The sequence below is a fragment of the Cetorhinus maximus genome, chromosome 1 (genome assembly GCF_964194155.1).
Source record: "Cetorhinus maximus chromosome 1, sCetMax3.hap1.1, whole genome shotgun sequence".
NCBI lineage: Eukaryota > Metazoa > Chordata > Chondrichthyes > Lamniformes > Cetorhinidae > Cetorhinus > Cetorhinus maximus.
This window is the reverse complement of record NC_135879.1, coordinates 240,545,761-240,563,378: the sequence shown is the minus strand read 5'-3', so window position 1 is coordinate 240,563,378 and position 17,618 is coordinate 240,545,761. Positions and strand designations below refer to the sequence as shown.

Genomic DNA, 17,618 nt, shown 5'->3' with positions numbered 1-17,618 from the left:
TGATAGCTTCCTGGTCACCAGTATTGGGACTAGCTTTTGGGGCCGTGGTGGATTAGAAACCCATATCAGCAGATCATTACTATTGTCTAGTTAGGAAGGCAAACTGCCAATGTCTGTGCATTTATTTTGAGAGGACTAGAATATAAAAGCAGGGATGTGCATAGCTGAGGCCTTTATAAGGCTCTGGTCAGACCACATTATAGAATATTCTGAGCAATTTTGGGCCCTATCTCTCTGCAGGAGGAATGGGTAGTGTTCCTGCCTCTGAACCAGAAGTTCTGGATACATGTCCCACCCCAGGACTTGATGACCAGGGAAGATGTGTTCACAATGCGGCTGAACAACCTCTAAATCCTTCCAGCGCACACCGATGGCAGGTGGTCAGAGTGGGAGAGATCCCTGGTCAGCCAGGAATTACAGTCTCCACCATCACTCTATCACTCTCCATAGCTCCAGAATGCAACGTGTGTAAAAGTGCGTGTTGCCACAGCAACTCGGACTCCCTGAGTGAACTGTAACACACCACCGCCTCTCTGCAACAATAAGAAAAGCAAGCCAAGCACTAGGCATTATTTCTACAGGGACTGAATTGAAAAGTAGGGCAATTATGCTAAACCTTTATGGAAGTTTGGTTAGACTACACATAGAGTACTGTATGCAACTCTGGTTGCTGTATTAGAATAAGGATGTAGAGGCACTGTGTGAGAGGGTGCAGAGAAAATTTACAAGGATGGTAGCAGAATACATGTCAGGAGAGGATTGACAGGCTGGGTCTTTCCTCTTGAGGGGTGACCTAATAGAGGCCTTTAAAATGAGAAAGGGTTTTGATTCTGTGGTTGCAGAGAGAATGTTTCCTCTTGAAGAGCAGAACCAGATCCATCAATGTATGATAGTCACCAAGAAATCCAATAGGGAATTCAGAAGAAATTTCTTTACCCAAAGACTGGTGAGAATGTGGAACTCGCTACCACAAGGGAGTGGTTGAAGTGAAAAGCATTAGATGTATTTAAGGGGAAGCTAGACGAGCGTATGAGGGAGAAGACATGATGATAGATGGAGATGAGGAATGATGGGAGGAGGCTTGAGTGGAGCATAAACACTGGCATGGACAGGTTGGGCCAAATGGCCTGTTTCTGTGCCATATATCCTATGTAATTCTATGTAAGATAATAGACATGAAACACTGCCCTACTTTGGCTGATCAGCTTGTCTCCTCCCATCCCACTCCATCCAACCCTATCAGCAGATCCTGCCAGTCCTGTCTTCCTTGTCTATTTATCTGGTTCCCCCTTAAATGCAGATCAATTGAATTCAGTTTCACAAGTTTCTGTGGTGGGTATTGAGCTCACAATTTCGGGTTGTCCAGTACCATAACTGTTAGACAACCTTGCTGTCACTGAGAAATCTGAGTCACAGCCAGTTACTGATGGGTTCTTGTATGTGTCTATTCCTTTTGTAGGTTTCTATGGCAGACCCTGGTCAATGGAACAGAGGATGGTGCTGTTCAAGTGGTAATGTAGATGAAATGTAAACTGTTGACTTGAGCGCTCCAAGGATTTGGGAGAATGGGCATATGTTAATCCCTGACCAAACCCTTGCCCTTACCCTAGTGCTAGGCTTTAGCAGAAGCCATTTTACCTCAACATCCTTCTCCATTTGCAATACCCTGTTGGGTGTAACCCAGAAGGCCCAAGGGAGGAAGGAAGCTTAGAAAGGAGCTGGTGCAGTTGGCTGGCTCTCACTGCTCCGTTGTCCCACTCAACCTTTTGAGTTGAACTCTTGTCACAGGAGTTGAGCCTGGAATATGTTTCTCATTTGTTGACTGGAGGGTGTCAGTGGAACAAATAGTTGCACTTATTCAGTTGTATCTTATCAAAGCTCTTCCCAAACAATGAATTGCTTTGTACTGTTGTGTTGCCAAATATGAGTCTCATCTCATGCACAGCAAGATCCACAAAATGCGAGGTGAAAGAACGACTTGCACTTATATAGTGATTTTCCCGACTACTGTGTGACTCAAAGCCTATTAAGTTCCTTTTGAAGCACTGTTGTAATGTAGGAAACGTGGCAGCCAATTTGCGCACAGCAAGCTCCCACAAACAGCAATGACCAGATAAATCTGTTTTTTGTGAAGTTGATTTATCCAACATTGGCCAGGACACCGGGGAGGCCTCCTCCGCTCTTCTTCAAAACAGTACCATGTGATCTTTTATATCCCCTTGAGGAGGCAGATGGATCCTGGGTTTAATATCTCATCTGAAAGACGGCACCTTCAACAGTGCAGCAACCCCTCAGCACCGCACTGGAGTCTTAGCCTGGATTTTTGTGCTCAAGTCCAGGCATGGGACCTGAATGCAGAACCTGATGACTCAGGAGCGAGAGAGCTGAGCCACAGTTGACTGGTGAATGGCAGGTTCCGCAGGGTATCTTTTGGGCGATATTTTTGAGGGGTGAATGTTGGCCAGGAAATTGGGAGAACTGTTCTTCAGATGGTGCCATGGGATCTTCAACAGTCACCTGAACAGGCAGACGGGGCCTCGGTTTCCATTGGCCTGTTCTGATGGTGAGTTCTAGTACTACACTAACTGTTGGACACGGGGGCAAACATTTTATCCTAAATTTGGAGGAGGAAGGAGGCTACAGGTTGTCTCTTCAACGGTTAGCAGCTAGCTAGGGTAGGCAACTGGATTTGGAAAAGTTTCTCCAGTTTGACTTTGGCAACTGCAGATTATTTTTGATGACTGGACTAGTTTCCTGAGTGCTTTGATGAGGTGAGAGAGGAATTTCCCTACCTTCCTGAAGTGGGTTGTACTGTGGTTATATTATCACCTGGGAGCTTTGTTATCTCTAGACTCAATGGTTGGCCTCTCATCTTGGACCCTTCCATAAACTTCACTTCAACCTATCCAAAACTCTGCTGCCCTGTTTCCTAATAACTTAAGCAAAGTCTCTTTTCACCAAAACAAAAACAGAATTACCTGGAAAAACTCAGCAGGCCTGGCAGCATCGGTGGAGAAGAAAAGAGTTGACGTTTCGAGTCCTCATGACCCTTCAACAGATCTCCCTGTGCTCACTGATCTACATTGGCTCCCAATCCAACAGCGCCTCGATTTTAAAATTCTTCCCTTTTCCACATGTTTACATGGTCTTGTATCACTCTCTCTCTCTCTCTCTCTCTCTAATCTCCTCCAGCCCTACCCTTCTGAGGCTTCTACACTCCTCCAATTCTGACTTCAAGTGCAACCTCGATTTTGCATGACCAGTGGTGGCTGTGCCTTCAGCTGCCTGAGCCTTGGGCCTTGGAATTCCCTCCCCTGAACCTCTCTGCCCCTCCACCTCTCTCTCTCTCTCTCACTCTAACACTCTCTTCCGTTAAGATGCTCTAAATCTACACCTTTGACCGAACTTTTGGTCGCGTGTTCGAATGTGGCCCCGTGTCAGTTTTTAAAAAAAATTCACTCATGGGATGTGGGCTTCGCTGGCTGGGCCACGTTTATTGCCCATCCCTAATTGCCCTTGAGAAGGTGGTGGTGGTGAGCTGCCTTCTTGAACCGCTGCAGTCCATGTGGTGTAAGTACACCCACACTGCAGTTAGGGAGGGAGTTCCAGGATTTTGACCCAGTGACAGTGAAGGAACTGCGATATATTTCCAAGTCAGGATGGTGTGTGGCTTGGAGGGGAACTTCCAGGTGGTGGTGTTCCCATGTGTCTGCTGCCCTTGTCCTTCTATATGGTAATGGTCGTGGGTTTGGAAGGTGCTGTCTAAGGAGGCTTGGTGAGTTTCTGTAGTGTATCTTGTAAATGGTACACACTGCTGCTACTGTGCGTTGGTGGTGGAGGGAGTGAATGTTTGTGGATGAGGTGCCAATCAAGCGGGCTACTTCGACCTGAATGGTGTCAAGCTTCTTGAGTGTTGTGGGAGCTGCACTCATCCAGGCAAGTGGGGAGTATTCCATCACACTCCTGACTTGTACCTTGTAGATGGCGGACAGGTTTTGGGGAGTCAGGAAGTGAGTTACTCATCGCAGGATTCCTATCCTCTGACCTGCTCTTGTATCCACAGTATTTATATGGCTAGTCCAGTTCAGTTTCTACTCAATGGAGGGGTGCAGAATTGGAGGAGTGCAGAAATCTCAGCGGGTTATCGTGAAGGATCCAGCGATGGTAATGCTATCAAGGGCCGATGGTTAGATTTTCTCTTATTGGAGATGGTCATTGCCTGGCACTTTGGTGGCATGAATGGTAATTGCCACTTGTCAGCCCAAGCCTGGATATTGTCCAGGTCTTGCCGCATTTGGACATGGGCATGCTTGTATTTGATAAGTGCTTCTGTGGATTAATTTAGGATGTTTTACCATGTTAAAAATGCTACATTAATGCAAGTAGTTATTGCTGTTGTTGCCTTTTGGGGAGAGGGGCACCTGCGAGGGATTCCAATGGGAGTTACTAACAATGGGACCGAGAAGACAGTTTTTGGTCCTGTCTTAAGATGCGATCCTAATGATTTTCCGGATTCCATTAGGTTGTTGAAAGGAGAGATGTGTTGCCCAAACTTTTCATCTTGCATGCGTCAGGACAAACACAAGAATGTCAAATTTCAAAACAAAAACAAACATACCTGAAAAAACTCAGCAGGTCTGGCAGCATCTGCGGAGAGGAACACAGTTAACGTTTCGAGTCCGCATGACCCTTCAACAAAAGATGGATGAGAGAATGGGTCTCTGCATACAAATTTATTTAAGATAATCACTTGAGCTTGTAATGTAGCTCATTTTCTAGGAGCGAGACACGTTCACACACTGGGACCTGCTCTCTGCAAACAGAAGGAATATGTTCAAGCCCTGCGCCATTTTTGAATTGCCCGGAAGCGTGGGGAGCCAATGGTTCCCAGTTGCTTTCTCCCTCGGCCAATCAGAGTCGACTTGCCAACCAATCAGCACCTTTTCTCCTGCAGTATAAATTATTGCGATGCTTTGAAATTTGGCATTCTTGCATTTGTCTTGATTTGTGCAAGACGCAAATCTTCGATAACATGCCTCTCTTTTCAGCAAAACTCAAAATCCCTACTAACCAACGACTGATTTCACCAGATGTTTTGTGTCAGTGTGGAATTATCAGATAAATGTGCAAATCAAAAGGCCGGACCATCCCCTACCAGACCCCACTGACAGAACTGTAAAGTGGATGAGGAATTCAAAACCCTTGGGGAGGTGAGGACTGGTTGTTGGCCTTTTACTGAGCAATTACAATAAAAGAACTAATATAAAATCAGCCATGAAAATTTGGTTCTAAGAGTTCTGCTAGAATGGCAATATGCTGCCTTAAGGCTATCTCATGTTATTTATTTGCAAACTGGCCTTCCTCGTAATTACACCTTGGGGCAGAGAGGGGTGATTGATTAGCGTTGTGACCTAGTTTTGAAATGGAACTGATCTCTCAACCCTAATTGTATCGTTCTCTAATTAGAATGATTCAATCATCAGTAATGATCCTGAAGCTGTCATAGACCAGCCTTTTTTTTTGTTCTTATTGTGTCCGTTGAGATAAGTCATGTCAGTGCCTAACCAGGGCAGGTAGAGAGCCCAGGTTACATAAAAAATGAAACTCCCTCTACACTGTCTCATCAAACACTCCCAGGGCAGGTACAGCACGGGGTTAGATACAGAGTACAGCTCCCTCTACACTGTCCCATCAAACACTCCCAGGACAGGGACAGCACGGGTTAGATACAGAGTAAAGCTCCCTCTACACTGTCCCCATCAAACACTCCCAGGACAGGGACAGCACGGGGTTAGATACAGAGTAAAGCTCCCTCTAAACTGTCCCCATCAAACACTCCCAGGACAGGTACAGCACGGGTTAGATACAGAGTAAAGCTCCCTCTACACTGTCCCCATCAAACACTCCCAGGACAGGTACAGCACGGGTTAGATACAGAGTAAAGCTCCCTCTACACCGTCCCCATCAAACACTCCCAGGACAGGTACAGCACGGGTTAGATACAGAGTAAAGCTCCCTCTACACTGTCCCCACCAAACACTCCCAGGACAGGTACAGCATGGGGTTAGATACAGAGTAAAGCCCCCTCTACATTGTCCCTATCAAACACTCCCAAGACAGGTATAGCACGGGGTTAGATACAGAGTAAAGCTCCCTCTACACTGTCCCCATCAAACACTCCCAGGGCAGGTACAGCACAGGGTTAGATACAGAGTAAATCTCCCATCACCCATCACTCTGGTGCATCCTGACCTACCTTGGCTCCCTGGCTCTCCAAAGCCTCGATTTTAAGATTCTTATTGTCGTGTTCAAATTTCTTACGATCTTATTCTTCAGGCACACCGCGCTCCGAGATCTGCCTGTGTTCTCCAACTCTGTCCCTTTGCAAATTGAGACGTTGTAACTTGCCCATGATTCTGATCATAGATGTGAGACCCAAAATATTCTGGATCAAGAAGAATAGAAGAGGCCCAAAATGCGCAGTGGAATTGTAAGTTGCTATGGAAGGATAGCCTAGACCGGCGGAAGGAGCATGAGAAATAAGAACAGGGGTAGGCCGGTTGAGCCTGCTCCACCATTTAATAAGATCCTGGCTCTTCTTGAGGGGGGTGGGGTACAATAGTAAATCAAAGGCCCGCTAATGTTCTGGGGACATGGATTCAAATCCCACCACAGCGGCTGGTGGAATTTAAACTCCGTTGAAGTAACACAAGCTCCTGCCGCCACATTGAAACAGGACGTTGGTGCTGCTGGCAATATCATGGTGTGCCAGTTGTCGCTGCCTCCCCACCCCACTGACGGCGAGTGAGGCAGCGACGGCTCAAGGGTTGGGAGCAGCGAGGAGGACGGTGAGGGGGTTGGGAGTGGAACAGCGATGGGCAGACATCCAAAACATTGTGCGTTGATGCAGGCAGCTACCTACAGCGCCACAGGCACTGCAACTGCCTGTGTGGTGAGTGCGCCCCCTGCAGTTGCAGTGGCAGCAAAGGCAGCCTTAAAATAATCTGGAATTGAAAACTAATCTCAGTGACGGTCACCATGAAACTAGCGTTGATTATCGTAAAAACCCATCTGGTTCACTAATGTCCTTTTAGGGAAGGTAAATCTGCCATTGTTATGTGGTCTGGCCTACATGTGACTGCAGACCCACAGCAATGTGGTTGACTCTTCACCGCTCTCAAGGGCAATTAGCGATGGGAAACGAATGCTATCCTTGCCAGCGATGCCCACACCCCGTGAATGAATTGAAAAAAAACTCCACTTCCCTGCCCTCTCCCTCAATTCCCTGAGAGACTAAAATCTGTCCCTCCCAGCCTCAACAGTGGAGCTTCCACAACCCTCTGGGATAGAGAATTCCAAAGATTCACAACCCCCTGATGAAGAAATTTTTCCTCAACTTAGTCCTAAACGATCGGATTCCCACATCCACATTGTTATCCATGTGGAATTAAGTGTTCGTGGATTTAAACCAAGAGCAAAGCAGAGAAAAGGCTGAGTATATGTTAATTTCAAGAAATGTTTGTCCATTCTGATTGACAAATGCAGTGTTGTGTCCAAGTGAAACCCGATGCTGGTCAATGACTGAAAGTTAAAGGTGGATGATTAAGCAACGTTCAGAAAGTTCTTCCTGATGGGAGTGAAGGTGAAGGGATTCGGTTCGCTGGAACACTGTATGAGAGGAGTTAATTGGAAAGGAATCTTCTTCAATGAGAATGAATGAGCTAAATACTGGTCCATTGGAATTCTGCACCGAGAGGGAATAGGAGGTCTTGTGGTGCGATGTGGCCAGAAGGTCTAGGTTCAAGTCCAGGACTTGTTGGCTAAGTGGTGTGACAGAAAGAAAATTGGAATTTTGACTATCACTATCCATAGCCCCAGGCTACAATGTGCCTGTAAAAGCTTATGTGCAACTGGGAACCCTTTGGTTGGAGTTTGGCAGGGAAGTGCGGTTTGCTCAATTGGCTGGGCAGTGTGGATCAGCTTGCCGTGAACAGCACAGGGTTCGATCCCTGTTCCGGCTGGGGTGAATCCTAACCCTACCTGTGGTGAAGATCGTGGTGCTCTGACAGTTCAGCACTCCACTGGGAGTGTCAGCGCAGTTCATTCAATTGTGCGCTGCCTCCACAACCTTCGGGGACCGTAGGCATCAACTTGCATCTTCTCGGGGTTTCTCCAATCCTCCCTCAGCCCACGTCTCAATGTTATCCACCCATCGGATTTTCCTTCTTCCTTTTCTGTCTTTACCCTCAATTTCTCTTTAAATCGTTGCCAGGACGACGCTGTCAACTCTTTGATTCCACATCCATACTTGGCCGTTTTTCTCTCTCCAACAGTATTTAGCAACCATTTTGATTCCTGACATTCTGCTGTTGGTCCAGCCTACTCATTTGTCTACGAGTCCATCCATTCTGAGCATCCTCCACCGTACCCACATTTCAAACACACTGTATCACCCTGCGCTGCGCTGGAACAGGAAGTCGGAGCCATTGACATCATTATTGTGCGCCTGGAACAAGAAGTCGGCACCCACTCCGCCCCAAGGTGTATGCGTGATGCCACTTATGTCATTACCGTGTGCCCGTTGGATGCTCGCCACCCACTTACTCACTTTGCTCCCTGCCCCACTCCCCGCTTTCTTCCCCGCCCCACTCCCCGCCCCACTCCCCGCCCCACTCCCCGCCCCACTCCCCGCCCCACTCCCCGCCCCACTCCCCGCTTTCTTCCCCATCCCACTCCCCGCTTTCTTCCCCACCCCACTTCCTGCTTTCTTCCCCACCCCACTCCCCGCTTTCCTCCCCGACCCCACTCCCTGACCCCACTCCCCAAACCCCACTCCCCGCCCAACTCCCTGCCCGACTCCCCGCCCCACTCCCCGCCCCACTCCCCGCCCCACTCCCCGCTTTCTTCCCCACCCCACTCCCCGCCCCACTCCCCACTTTCTTCCCCGCCCCACTCCCCGCTTTCTTCCCCGCCCCACTCCCCGCTTTCTTCCCCGCCCCACTCCCCACTTTCTTCCCCGCCCCACTCCCCGCCCCACTCCCCACTTTCTTCCCCGCCCCACTCCCCACTTTCTTCCCCGCCCCACTCCCCACTTTCTTCCCCGCCCCACTCCCCACTTTCTTCCCCGCCCCACTCCCCACTTTCTTCCCCGCCCCACTCCCCACTTTCTTCCCCGCCCCACTCCCCGCTTTCTTCCCCGCCCCACTCCCCGCTTTCTTCCCCGCCCCACTCCCCGCTTTCTTCCCCGCCCCACTCCCCGCTTTCTTCCCCGCCCCACTCCCCGCCCCACTCCCCACTTTCTTCCCCGCCCCACTCCCCACTTTCTTCCCCGCCCCACTCCCCACTTTCTTCCCCGCCCCACTCCCCACTTTCTTCCCCGCCCCACTCCCCACTTTCTTCCCCGCCCCACTCCCCACTTTCTTCCCCGCCCCACTCCCCACTTTCTTCCCCGCCCCACTCCCCACTTTCTTCCCCGCCCCACTCCCCACTTTCTTCCCCGCCCCACTCCCCACTTTCTTCCCCGCCCCACTCCCCACTTTCTTCCCCGCCCCACTCCCCACTTTCTTCCCCGCCCCACTCCCCACTTCCTTCCCCGCCCCACTCCCCACTTCCTTCCCCGCCCCACTCCCCACTTCCTTCCCCGCCCCACTCCCCACTTCCTTCCCCGCCCCACTCCCCACTTCCTTCCCCGCCCCACTCCCCACTTCCTTCCCCGCCCCACTCCCCACTTCCTTCCCCGCCCCACTCCCCACTTCCTTCCCCGCCCCACTCCCCACTTCCTTCCCCGCCCCACTCCCCACTTCCTTCCCCGCCCCACTCCCCACTTCCTTCCCCGCCCCACTCCCCACTTCCTTCCCCGCCCCACTCCCCACTTCCTTCCCCGCCCCACTCCCCACTTCCTTCCCCGTCCCACTCCCCACTTTCTTCCCCGTCCCACTCCCCACTTTCTTCCCCGTCCCACTCCCCACTTTCTTCCCCGTCCCACTCCCCACTTTCTTCCCCGCCCCACTCCCCGCCCCACTCCCCGCTTTCTTCCCCGCCCCACTCCCCGCTTTCTTCCCCGCCCCACTCCCCGCTTTCTTCCCCGCCCCACTCCCGGCTTTCTTCCCCGCCCCACTCCCGGCTTTCTTCCCCGCCCCACTCCCGGCTTTCTTCCCCGCCCCACTCCCGGCTTTCTTCCCCGCCCCACTCCCGGCTTTCTTCCCCGCCCCACTCCCCGCTTTCTTCCCCACCCCACTCCCCGCTTTCTTCCCCGCCCCACTCCCCGCCCCACTCCCCGCTTTCTTCCCCACCCCACTCCCCGCCTTCTTCCCCACCCCACTCCCCGCCCCACTCCCCGCCCCACTCCCCGCTTTCTTCCCCACCCCACTCCCCGCCCCGCTCCCCGCTTTCTTCCCCACCCCACTCCGTGCCTTCTTCCCCACCCCACTCCCCGCCCCACTCCCCGCTTTCTTCCCCACCCCACTCCCCGCCCCACTCCCCGCCTTCTTCCCCACCCCACTCCGTGCCTTCTTCCCCACCCCACTCCCCGCCCCACTCCCCGCCCCACTCCCCGCTTTCTTCCCCACCCCACTCCCCGCTTTCTTCCCCACCCCACTCCCCGCTTTCTTCCCCACCCCACTCCCTGCCCCACTCCCCGCTTTCTTCCCTGCCCCACTCCCCGCTTTCTTCCCTGCCCCACTCCCCACTTTCTTCCCTGCCCCACTCCCCGCTTTCTTCCCTGCCCCACTCCCCGCTTTCTTCCCCGCCCCACTCCCCGCTTTCTTCCCCACCCCACTCCCCGCCCCACTCCCCGCCCCACTCCCCGCTTTCTTCCCCACCCCACTCCCCGCTTTCTTCCCCACCCCACTCCCTGCCCCACTCCCCACTTTCTTCCCCGCCCCACTCCCCGCTTTCTTCCCCGCCCCACTCCCCGCTTTCTTCCCCGCCCCACTCCCCGCTTTCTTCCCCGCCCCACTCCCCGCTTTCTTCCCCACCCCAGTCCCCGCCTTCTTCCCCACCCCACTCCCCGCTTTCTTCCCCACCCCACTCCCCGCTTTCCTCCCCACCCCACTCGCCGCTTTCCTCCCCACCCCACTCGCCGCTTTCTTCCCCACCCCACTCGCCGCTTTCTTCCCCACCCCACTCGCCGCTTTCTTCCCCACCCCACTCGCCGCTTTCTTCCCCACCCCACTCGCCGCTTTCTTCCCCACCCCACTCGCCGCTTTCTTCCCCACCCCACTCGCCGCTTTCTTCCCCACCCCACTCGCCGCTTTCTTCCCCACCCCACTCGCCGCTTTCTTCCCCACCCCACTCGCCGCTTTCTTCCCCACCCCACTCGCCGCTTTCTTCCCCACCCCACTCGCCGCTTTCTTCCCCACCCCACTCGCCGCTTTCTTCCCCACCCCACTCGCCGCTTTCTTCCCCACCCCACTCGCCGCTTTCTTCCCCACCCCACTCGCCGCTTTCTTCCCCACCCCACTCGCCGCTTTCTTCCCCACCCCACTCGCCGCTTTCTTCCCCACCCCACTCGCCGCTTTCTTCCCCACCCCACTCGCCGCTTTCTTCCCCACCCCACTCGCCGCTTTCTTCCCCACCCCACTCGCCGCTTTCTTCCCCACCCCACTCGCCGCTTTCTTCCCCACCCCACTCCCCACCCCACTCCCCACTTTCTTCCCCGCCCCACTCCCCACCCCACTCCCCGCTTTCTTCCCCGCCCCACTCCCCGCTTTCTTCCCCGCCCCACTCCCCGCCCCACTCACCGCTTTCTTCCCCGCCCCACTTGCCTCTTTGCTCCCTACCCCACTTGCTGCTTTTTTCTTTGTTCATTCATGGGATGTGGGCTTCGCTGGCTGGACCAGAATTTATCGTCCATCCCTAACTGTCCTTGAGAAGGTGGTGGTGAGCTGCCTTCTTGAATCGCTGCAGTCCATGTGGTGTAGGTACGCCCACAGTGCTGTTAGGAGGGGAGTTCCAGGATTTTGACCCAGTGACAGTGACGGAATGGCGATATATTTCCAAGTCAGGATGGTGGTTGGCTTGGAGGGGAACTTCCAGGTGGTGGTGTTCCCATCTATCTGCTCCCCTTGTCCTTCTAGATGGTAGTGGTTGTGGATTTGGAAGGTGCTGTCGAAGGAACCTTGGTGAATTCATGCAGTGCATCTTGTAGATGGTACACACTGCTGCTACTGTGCATCAGTGGTGGAGGGGGTGATATGGTGCAAATCATGGGGGTTCCAATGCCCTGGATGGTGTTGAGCTTCTTGAGTGTTGTGGGAGCTGCACTCATCCAGGCAAGTGGGGAGTATTCCATTACACTCCTTACATGTACCTTGTAGATGGTGGACAGGCTTTGGGGAGTCAGGAGGTGAGTTACTCACCGCAGGATTCCTTGCCTCTGACCTGCTCTTGTAGCCACAGTATGTATATGGCTTGTCAGGTTCAGTTTCTGCTTAATGGTAACCCCCAGGATGTTGATTGTAGGGGATTCTGCAATGATAATGCCATTAGTTCTCTCTTGTTGGAGATGGTCATTGCCTGGCACTTGTGTAGCATGAATGTTATTTGCCACTTGTCAGCCCAAACCTGGATATTGTCCAGGTCTTGCTGCATTGGGACATGGACTGCTCTAGTATCTGCGGAGTTGCAAATGGTGCTGAACATTGTGCAATCATCAGCCAACATGCCCACTTCTGACCTTATGATGGAAGGAAAGTCATTGATGAAGCAGCTGAAGATAGATGGGCCGAGGACACTACCCTGAGGAACTCCTGCAGTGATGTCCTGGAGCTGAGATGCTTGACGTCCAACAACCACAACCATCTTCCTTTGTGCTAGGCATGGCTCCAACCAGTGGAGAGTTTTCCCCCTGATTCCCATTGACTCCAGTTTTGCTAGGGCTCCTTGATGCCGCACTCAGTCAAACGCTGCCTTAATGTCAAGGGCAGTCACTCTCACCTCAGCTCTGTAGTTCAGACCTTTTGTCCATGTTTGAACCAAGGCTGTAATGAGGTCAGGAGCTGAGTGGCCCCGACAGAACCCAAACTGGGCATCATTGAGCAGGTTATTGCTAAGCAAGTGCTGCTTGATAGCACTGTTGATAACCCCTTCCATTGCTTTACTGTTGATGGAGAGTAGACTGATGGGGTGGTAATTGGCCTGGTTGGATTTGTCCTGCTTTTGTGTACAGGACATATCTGGGCAATTTTCCATGTAGCCGGGTAGATGCCAGAGCTGTAGCTATACTGGAACATCTTGGGCAAGGGCGCGGCAAGTTCTGGAGCACAAGTCTTCAGCACTATTGCCGGAATGTTGCCAGGGCCTGTAGCCTTTGCAGTGTCCAGTGCCTTCAGCCGTTTCTTGATATCACGTGGAGTGAATTGAATTGACTGAAGACTGGGACCTCCGAAGGAGGCCGAGATGGATCATCCACTTGGCACTTCTGGCTGAAGATTGTAGCAAATGCTTCAGCCTTATCTTTTGCACTGATGTGCTGGGCTCCTCCATCATTGAGGATGGGGAATTTGTGGAGCCCCCTCCTCCAGTGAGTTGTTTAATTGTCCACCACCATTCACGACTGGATGTGGCAAGACTGCAGAGCTTAGATCTGATCCGTTGGTTGTGGGATTGCTTAGCTCTGTCCATCACTTGCTGCTTATGCTGTTTGGCACGCAAATAATCCTGTGTTGTAGCTTCACCAGGTTGACATCTAAGTTTTAGATATGCCTGGCGCTGCTCCTGGCATGCCCTCCTGCACTCTTCATTGAACCAGGGTTGATCCCCTGACTTGATGGTAATGGTTGAGTGGGGGATATCCGGGCCATGAGGTTACAGATTGTGTTCGAGTACAATTCTGCTGCTGTTGATGGCCCACAGCACCTCATGGATGCCCAGTCTTGAGTTGCTAGATCTGTTTGAAATCTATCCCATTTAGCACGGTGGTAGTGCCACACAACACGATGGAGGGTATTCTCAATGTGAGGATGGGACTTTGTCTCTACAGCGACTGTGCGGTTGTCACTCCTACCGATACTGTCATGGACAGATGCATCTGCGCCAGGCAGGTTGGTGAGGATGAGGTCAAGCATATTTTTCCTCTTGTAGGGAGAGGGAAAGTCTAGCAGCCATGTCGCTGTGAGGCCCTGACCCCTCATTGCATCCTTTTCTCTCCGCACACTCCGCCGCTTCCTTCCCCACCCCACTCATTGCTTTCTCCTCTCCCCCCCCCCCAACGTTCGCTCCCCCAGTCGCTGCTTTTCTCGATTCCGCACTCCCAATTCTTGGCCTCTTCACTCAACATCCTGCTCACTGACTGTAGGGATCTAGAGGGAGGTAGTGAGGGCTCGGGAGTGGGGCTGGGAGTGAGAGGGAGGTAGTGAGGGCTCGGGAGAGGGGCTGGGAGTGAGAGGGAGGTAGTGAGGGCTCGGGAGAGGGGCTGTGAGTGAGAGGGAGGCAGTAAGGGGTTGGGAGTGGGGCTGGGATTGAGAGGGAGGTAGTGAGGGCTCGGGAGAGGGGCTGGGAGTGAGAGGGAGGTAGTGAAGGCTTGGGAGAGGAGCTGTGAGTGAGGGGGAGGCAGTGAGGGGTCAGGAGTGGGGCTGCGCGTGAGGGGTCACGAGTGGGGCTGGGAGTGAGGGGCTGGGAGTGAGAGGGAGGCAGTGAGGGGTTGGGAGTGGGGCTGGGAGTGAGAGGGAGGCAGTGAGGGGTTGGAAGTGGGGCTGGGAGTGAGAGGGAGGTAGTGAGGGCTCGGGAGGGGGGTGGTGAGTGAGAGGGAGGTAGTGAGGGCTCGGGAGGGAGGTGGTGAGTGAGAGGGAGGTAGTGAGGGCTCGAGAGAGGGTTGGTGAGTGAGAGGGAGGTTGAGAGGGCTCGGGAGGGGGATGGTGAGTGAGGGAGGCAGTGAAGAGTCGGGAAGAGGGCGGCGAGTGAGAGGGAGGTAGTGAGGGCTCGGGAGGGGGGTGGTGAGTGAGAGGGAGGTAGTGAGGGCTCGGGAGGGGGGTGGTGAGTGAGAGGGAGGTAGTGAGGGATCGGGAGGGGGTGGTGAGTGAGAGGGAGGTAGTGAGGGATCGGGAGGGGGGTGGTGAGTGAGAGGGAGGTAGTGAGGGCTCTGGAGGGGGGTGGTGAGTGAGAGGGAGGTAGTGAGGGATCGGGAGGGGGGCTATGAGTGAGAGGGAGGTAGTGAGGGTTCGGGAGAGGGATGGTGAGTGACAGAGCGAGCAGGGTAGTGAGTGAGAGGGAGGTAGTGAGGGCTCAGGAGGGGGGTGAGAGTGAGAGGGAGGAGGGTGGTGAGTGACTCAGTGAGCAGGGTGGTGAGCCAATCGGAATCACAATCCCAGGATTTTTAAGTGGTGTTTTGGGGATCAGTATTCAGCCAAAGCTGCAATCCTTAACCACAGTGAAAAAAAAAACATTTTATTGAGCTTCCCTTGTTAAAATATCTTTACATTGGTGACCTTTACAGACGACGCTATTGTTTGATGTCGGCAGCTCCCTGTGGTGTCGCTGGCAGTGATGCCACATGCTCTGTGACTGTATGTGTGGTGAATGCAGTGGCAGGAAACACAGCCTTTCAAACGCTGCTATCGTCCTCATGCTCTTTCTTAAGAGTCCAACTCCTGCGTGCACAGAGTTGCAACGCTCCACACTAGTCACTGTACGAGCAAAGAGCGTGCGCTTAAATTTCCAGAGTGGGACTCACACCCACCGACTCAGAGAGACAGCCCTGACTGCAAACGCTGACACACCCTCTGCGGCTGTAGCTGACCGGTGGTGTCTGACCAACCTTCCAGTTATTAACAAGCTTGTTTTTTTGTCTCATCTCAGGATGCAGGGGTGGGGGTTAAACGTTTACATGTACGGCCCCAAGGATGACCTGAAGCACAGGCTGTTATGGAGAGAGACATACTCGGTGGAAGAGTCAGGTAAGGACTGGGCTTGGGGAGGGGGGAGGAGGAGGAGGTAGAATTGGTGGGGAGACTGTGGGACTGTGAGCCCTTGTTGCTGAGTTGAGGAGTTGACTGGCAGTCTGTCTTTTCTTTTGGAACCCTAGAATTGGGCTGTTTTCTCACTGAGCAGGTTATCTCGTGTTTATCTATAATCTGTGAATGACAGCCCTCCTCTCTTTATTGTGCCTTGTGGGCTTTCATCGTTCAAAGATTGTATCAGGGAGTTTGTTGCATTTCTGTTATCTAACCCTCGTGTGTGTAAAGGATGCTTCAAAGAAAAAGATACAGAAAACATCCGAATCACGGAAAACGACTTGCATTTATCTAGCACCTTTAAGACAAGAATTTGGCCCCTCAAGCCTGCTCCACGATTCAGTAAGATCATGGTTGATCTGATTGTGGCTTCAACTCCACTTTCATGTCTGACCCCAGTGACCTTTGACTCCTTTGTCAGTCAAAACTCTCCCGATAATGCATTCAATGATCCGGCCTCCACTTCTCTCTGGAGAAGAGAATTCCACAGACAACGACCCTCTGTGAGAGAAAATTTCTCTTCATCTCTGTCTTAAATGGAAGATCCCTCATTTTTAAACTGGGTCCCTTAGTTCTAATCTCCCCAACAAGAGGAAACATCCTCTGAGCATCCATCCTGTTAAGTCCCCTTAGCATCTTATTTGTTTCAATAAGATCGCCTCTCATTCTTCTAAACTCTAATGGGTACAGGCTCAGCCTCTCCAACCTTTCCTCATAAACTAACCCCTTCATCCCAGGAATCTGTTGAGTCAACTTTCTCTGAACTGCTTCAATTGTGGTTTTATCCTTCCTTAAGTAAGGAGACCAAAACTCTACACAGTAATCCAGATGCATCCTCACTAAGGCATAGCTGCAGTAACACTTTCCTACTTTTATACTCGATTCCCCTTGCAAAGTACTTAAAGAAAGCAAGGCACTTCAAGGGAACATAATCAGATAGAATTTGACACCAGACCGATGAAGGAGATAATAGGGCAGGGGTAGTCTTTAAGCAGCATCTTAAAGGAGGAGAGAGATGTTTAGTGAGAGAATTCGAGAGTGTAGGACCCAGGTACCTGAAATCAGGGAAGTGCAAGAGGCAAGTACTGGAGGAACGTGGAAACCTTGGCAGGTTGTAGGGCTGGAGGAGGTTAGGGAGAGGTGAAGTCATGGAGCAAAAGCTACTCACAAAGGCTAATGGAATGTAGGCCAGACCAGGTAAGGACAGCAGATTTCCTCCCCTAAAGGGCATTATGGGACCAGATGGGTTTTTACAACAATCAGCATTAATTCCAGATTTTTACTGAATTCAAATTTCACCATCTGCCGTGGTGGGATTCAAACCCGGGTCTCTGGAATACAAGTCAGTGACAATACCATTATGGCACTGCCTCCCTCATGCAGCAATGCCGCATTGCAGGGTGAGAAGGATTTTGAGGGAATAAGAGAAAGGCTGGACCACAGCCTCAGCTGCTTTCTGGGAGGAGGGAGTGCAAAGAACAAAGTAAGGCCAGGGGTTTCTAGAGGGGGGGGGGTGGGAAACGGAAAGACTTGGGGGTCGGAAAACGTATCAGCGCTTGTTAAAACAGGCGAGGTTACGGTGTGATTTGAAAGAGCTATTGATGAAGGAATGGACTTGTGTAGTGCTTGAGGAGGCTAGAATGAGGGGGCGTTGATGTACGGTTAAAT

General features: G+C 52.4%; 1 protein-coding gene across 1 annotated transcript in view; it reads left to right on the top strand.

The window, feature by feature from the left end:
- The first annotated feature begins 1,463 nt into the window (after positions 1–1,463).
- Positions 1,464–17,618, top strand: part of LOC144688336 (protein O-GlcNAcase-like) — a 56,264-nt gene continuing 40,109 nt past the window's right edge. Inside the window, exons 1-2 of the mRNA XM_078554771.1 lie at positions 1,464–1,511; positions 15,796–15,893. Coding sequence (XP_078410897.1) covers positions 1,483–1,511; positions 15,796–15,893 — 127 coding nt within the window. The 5' untranslated portion in view covers positions 1,464–1,482. The remainder of the gene's footprint in view (positions 1,512–15,795; positions 15,894–17,618) is intronic.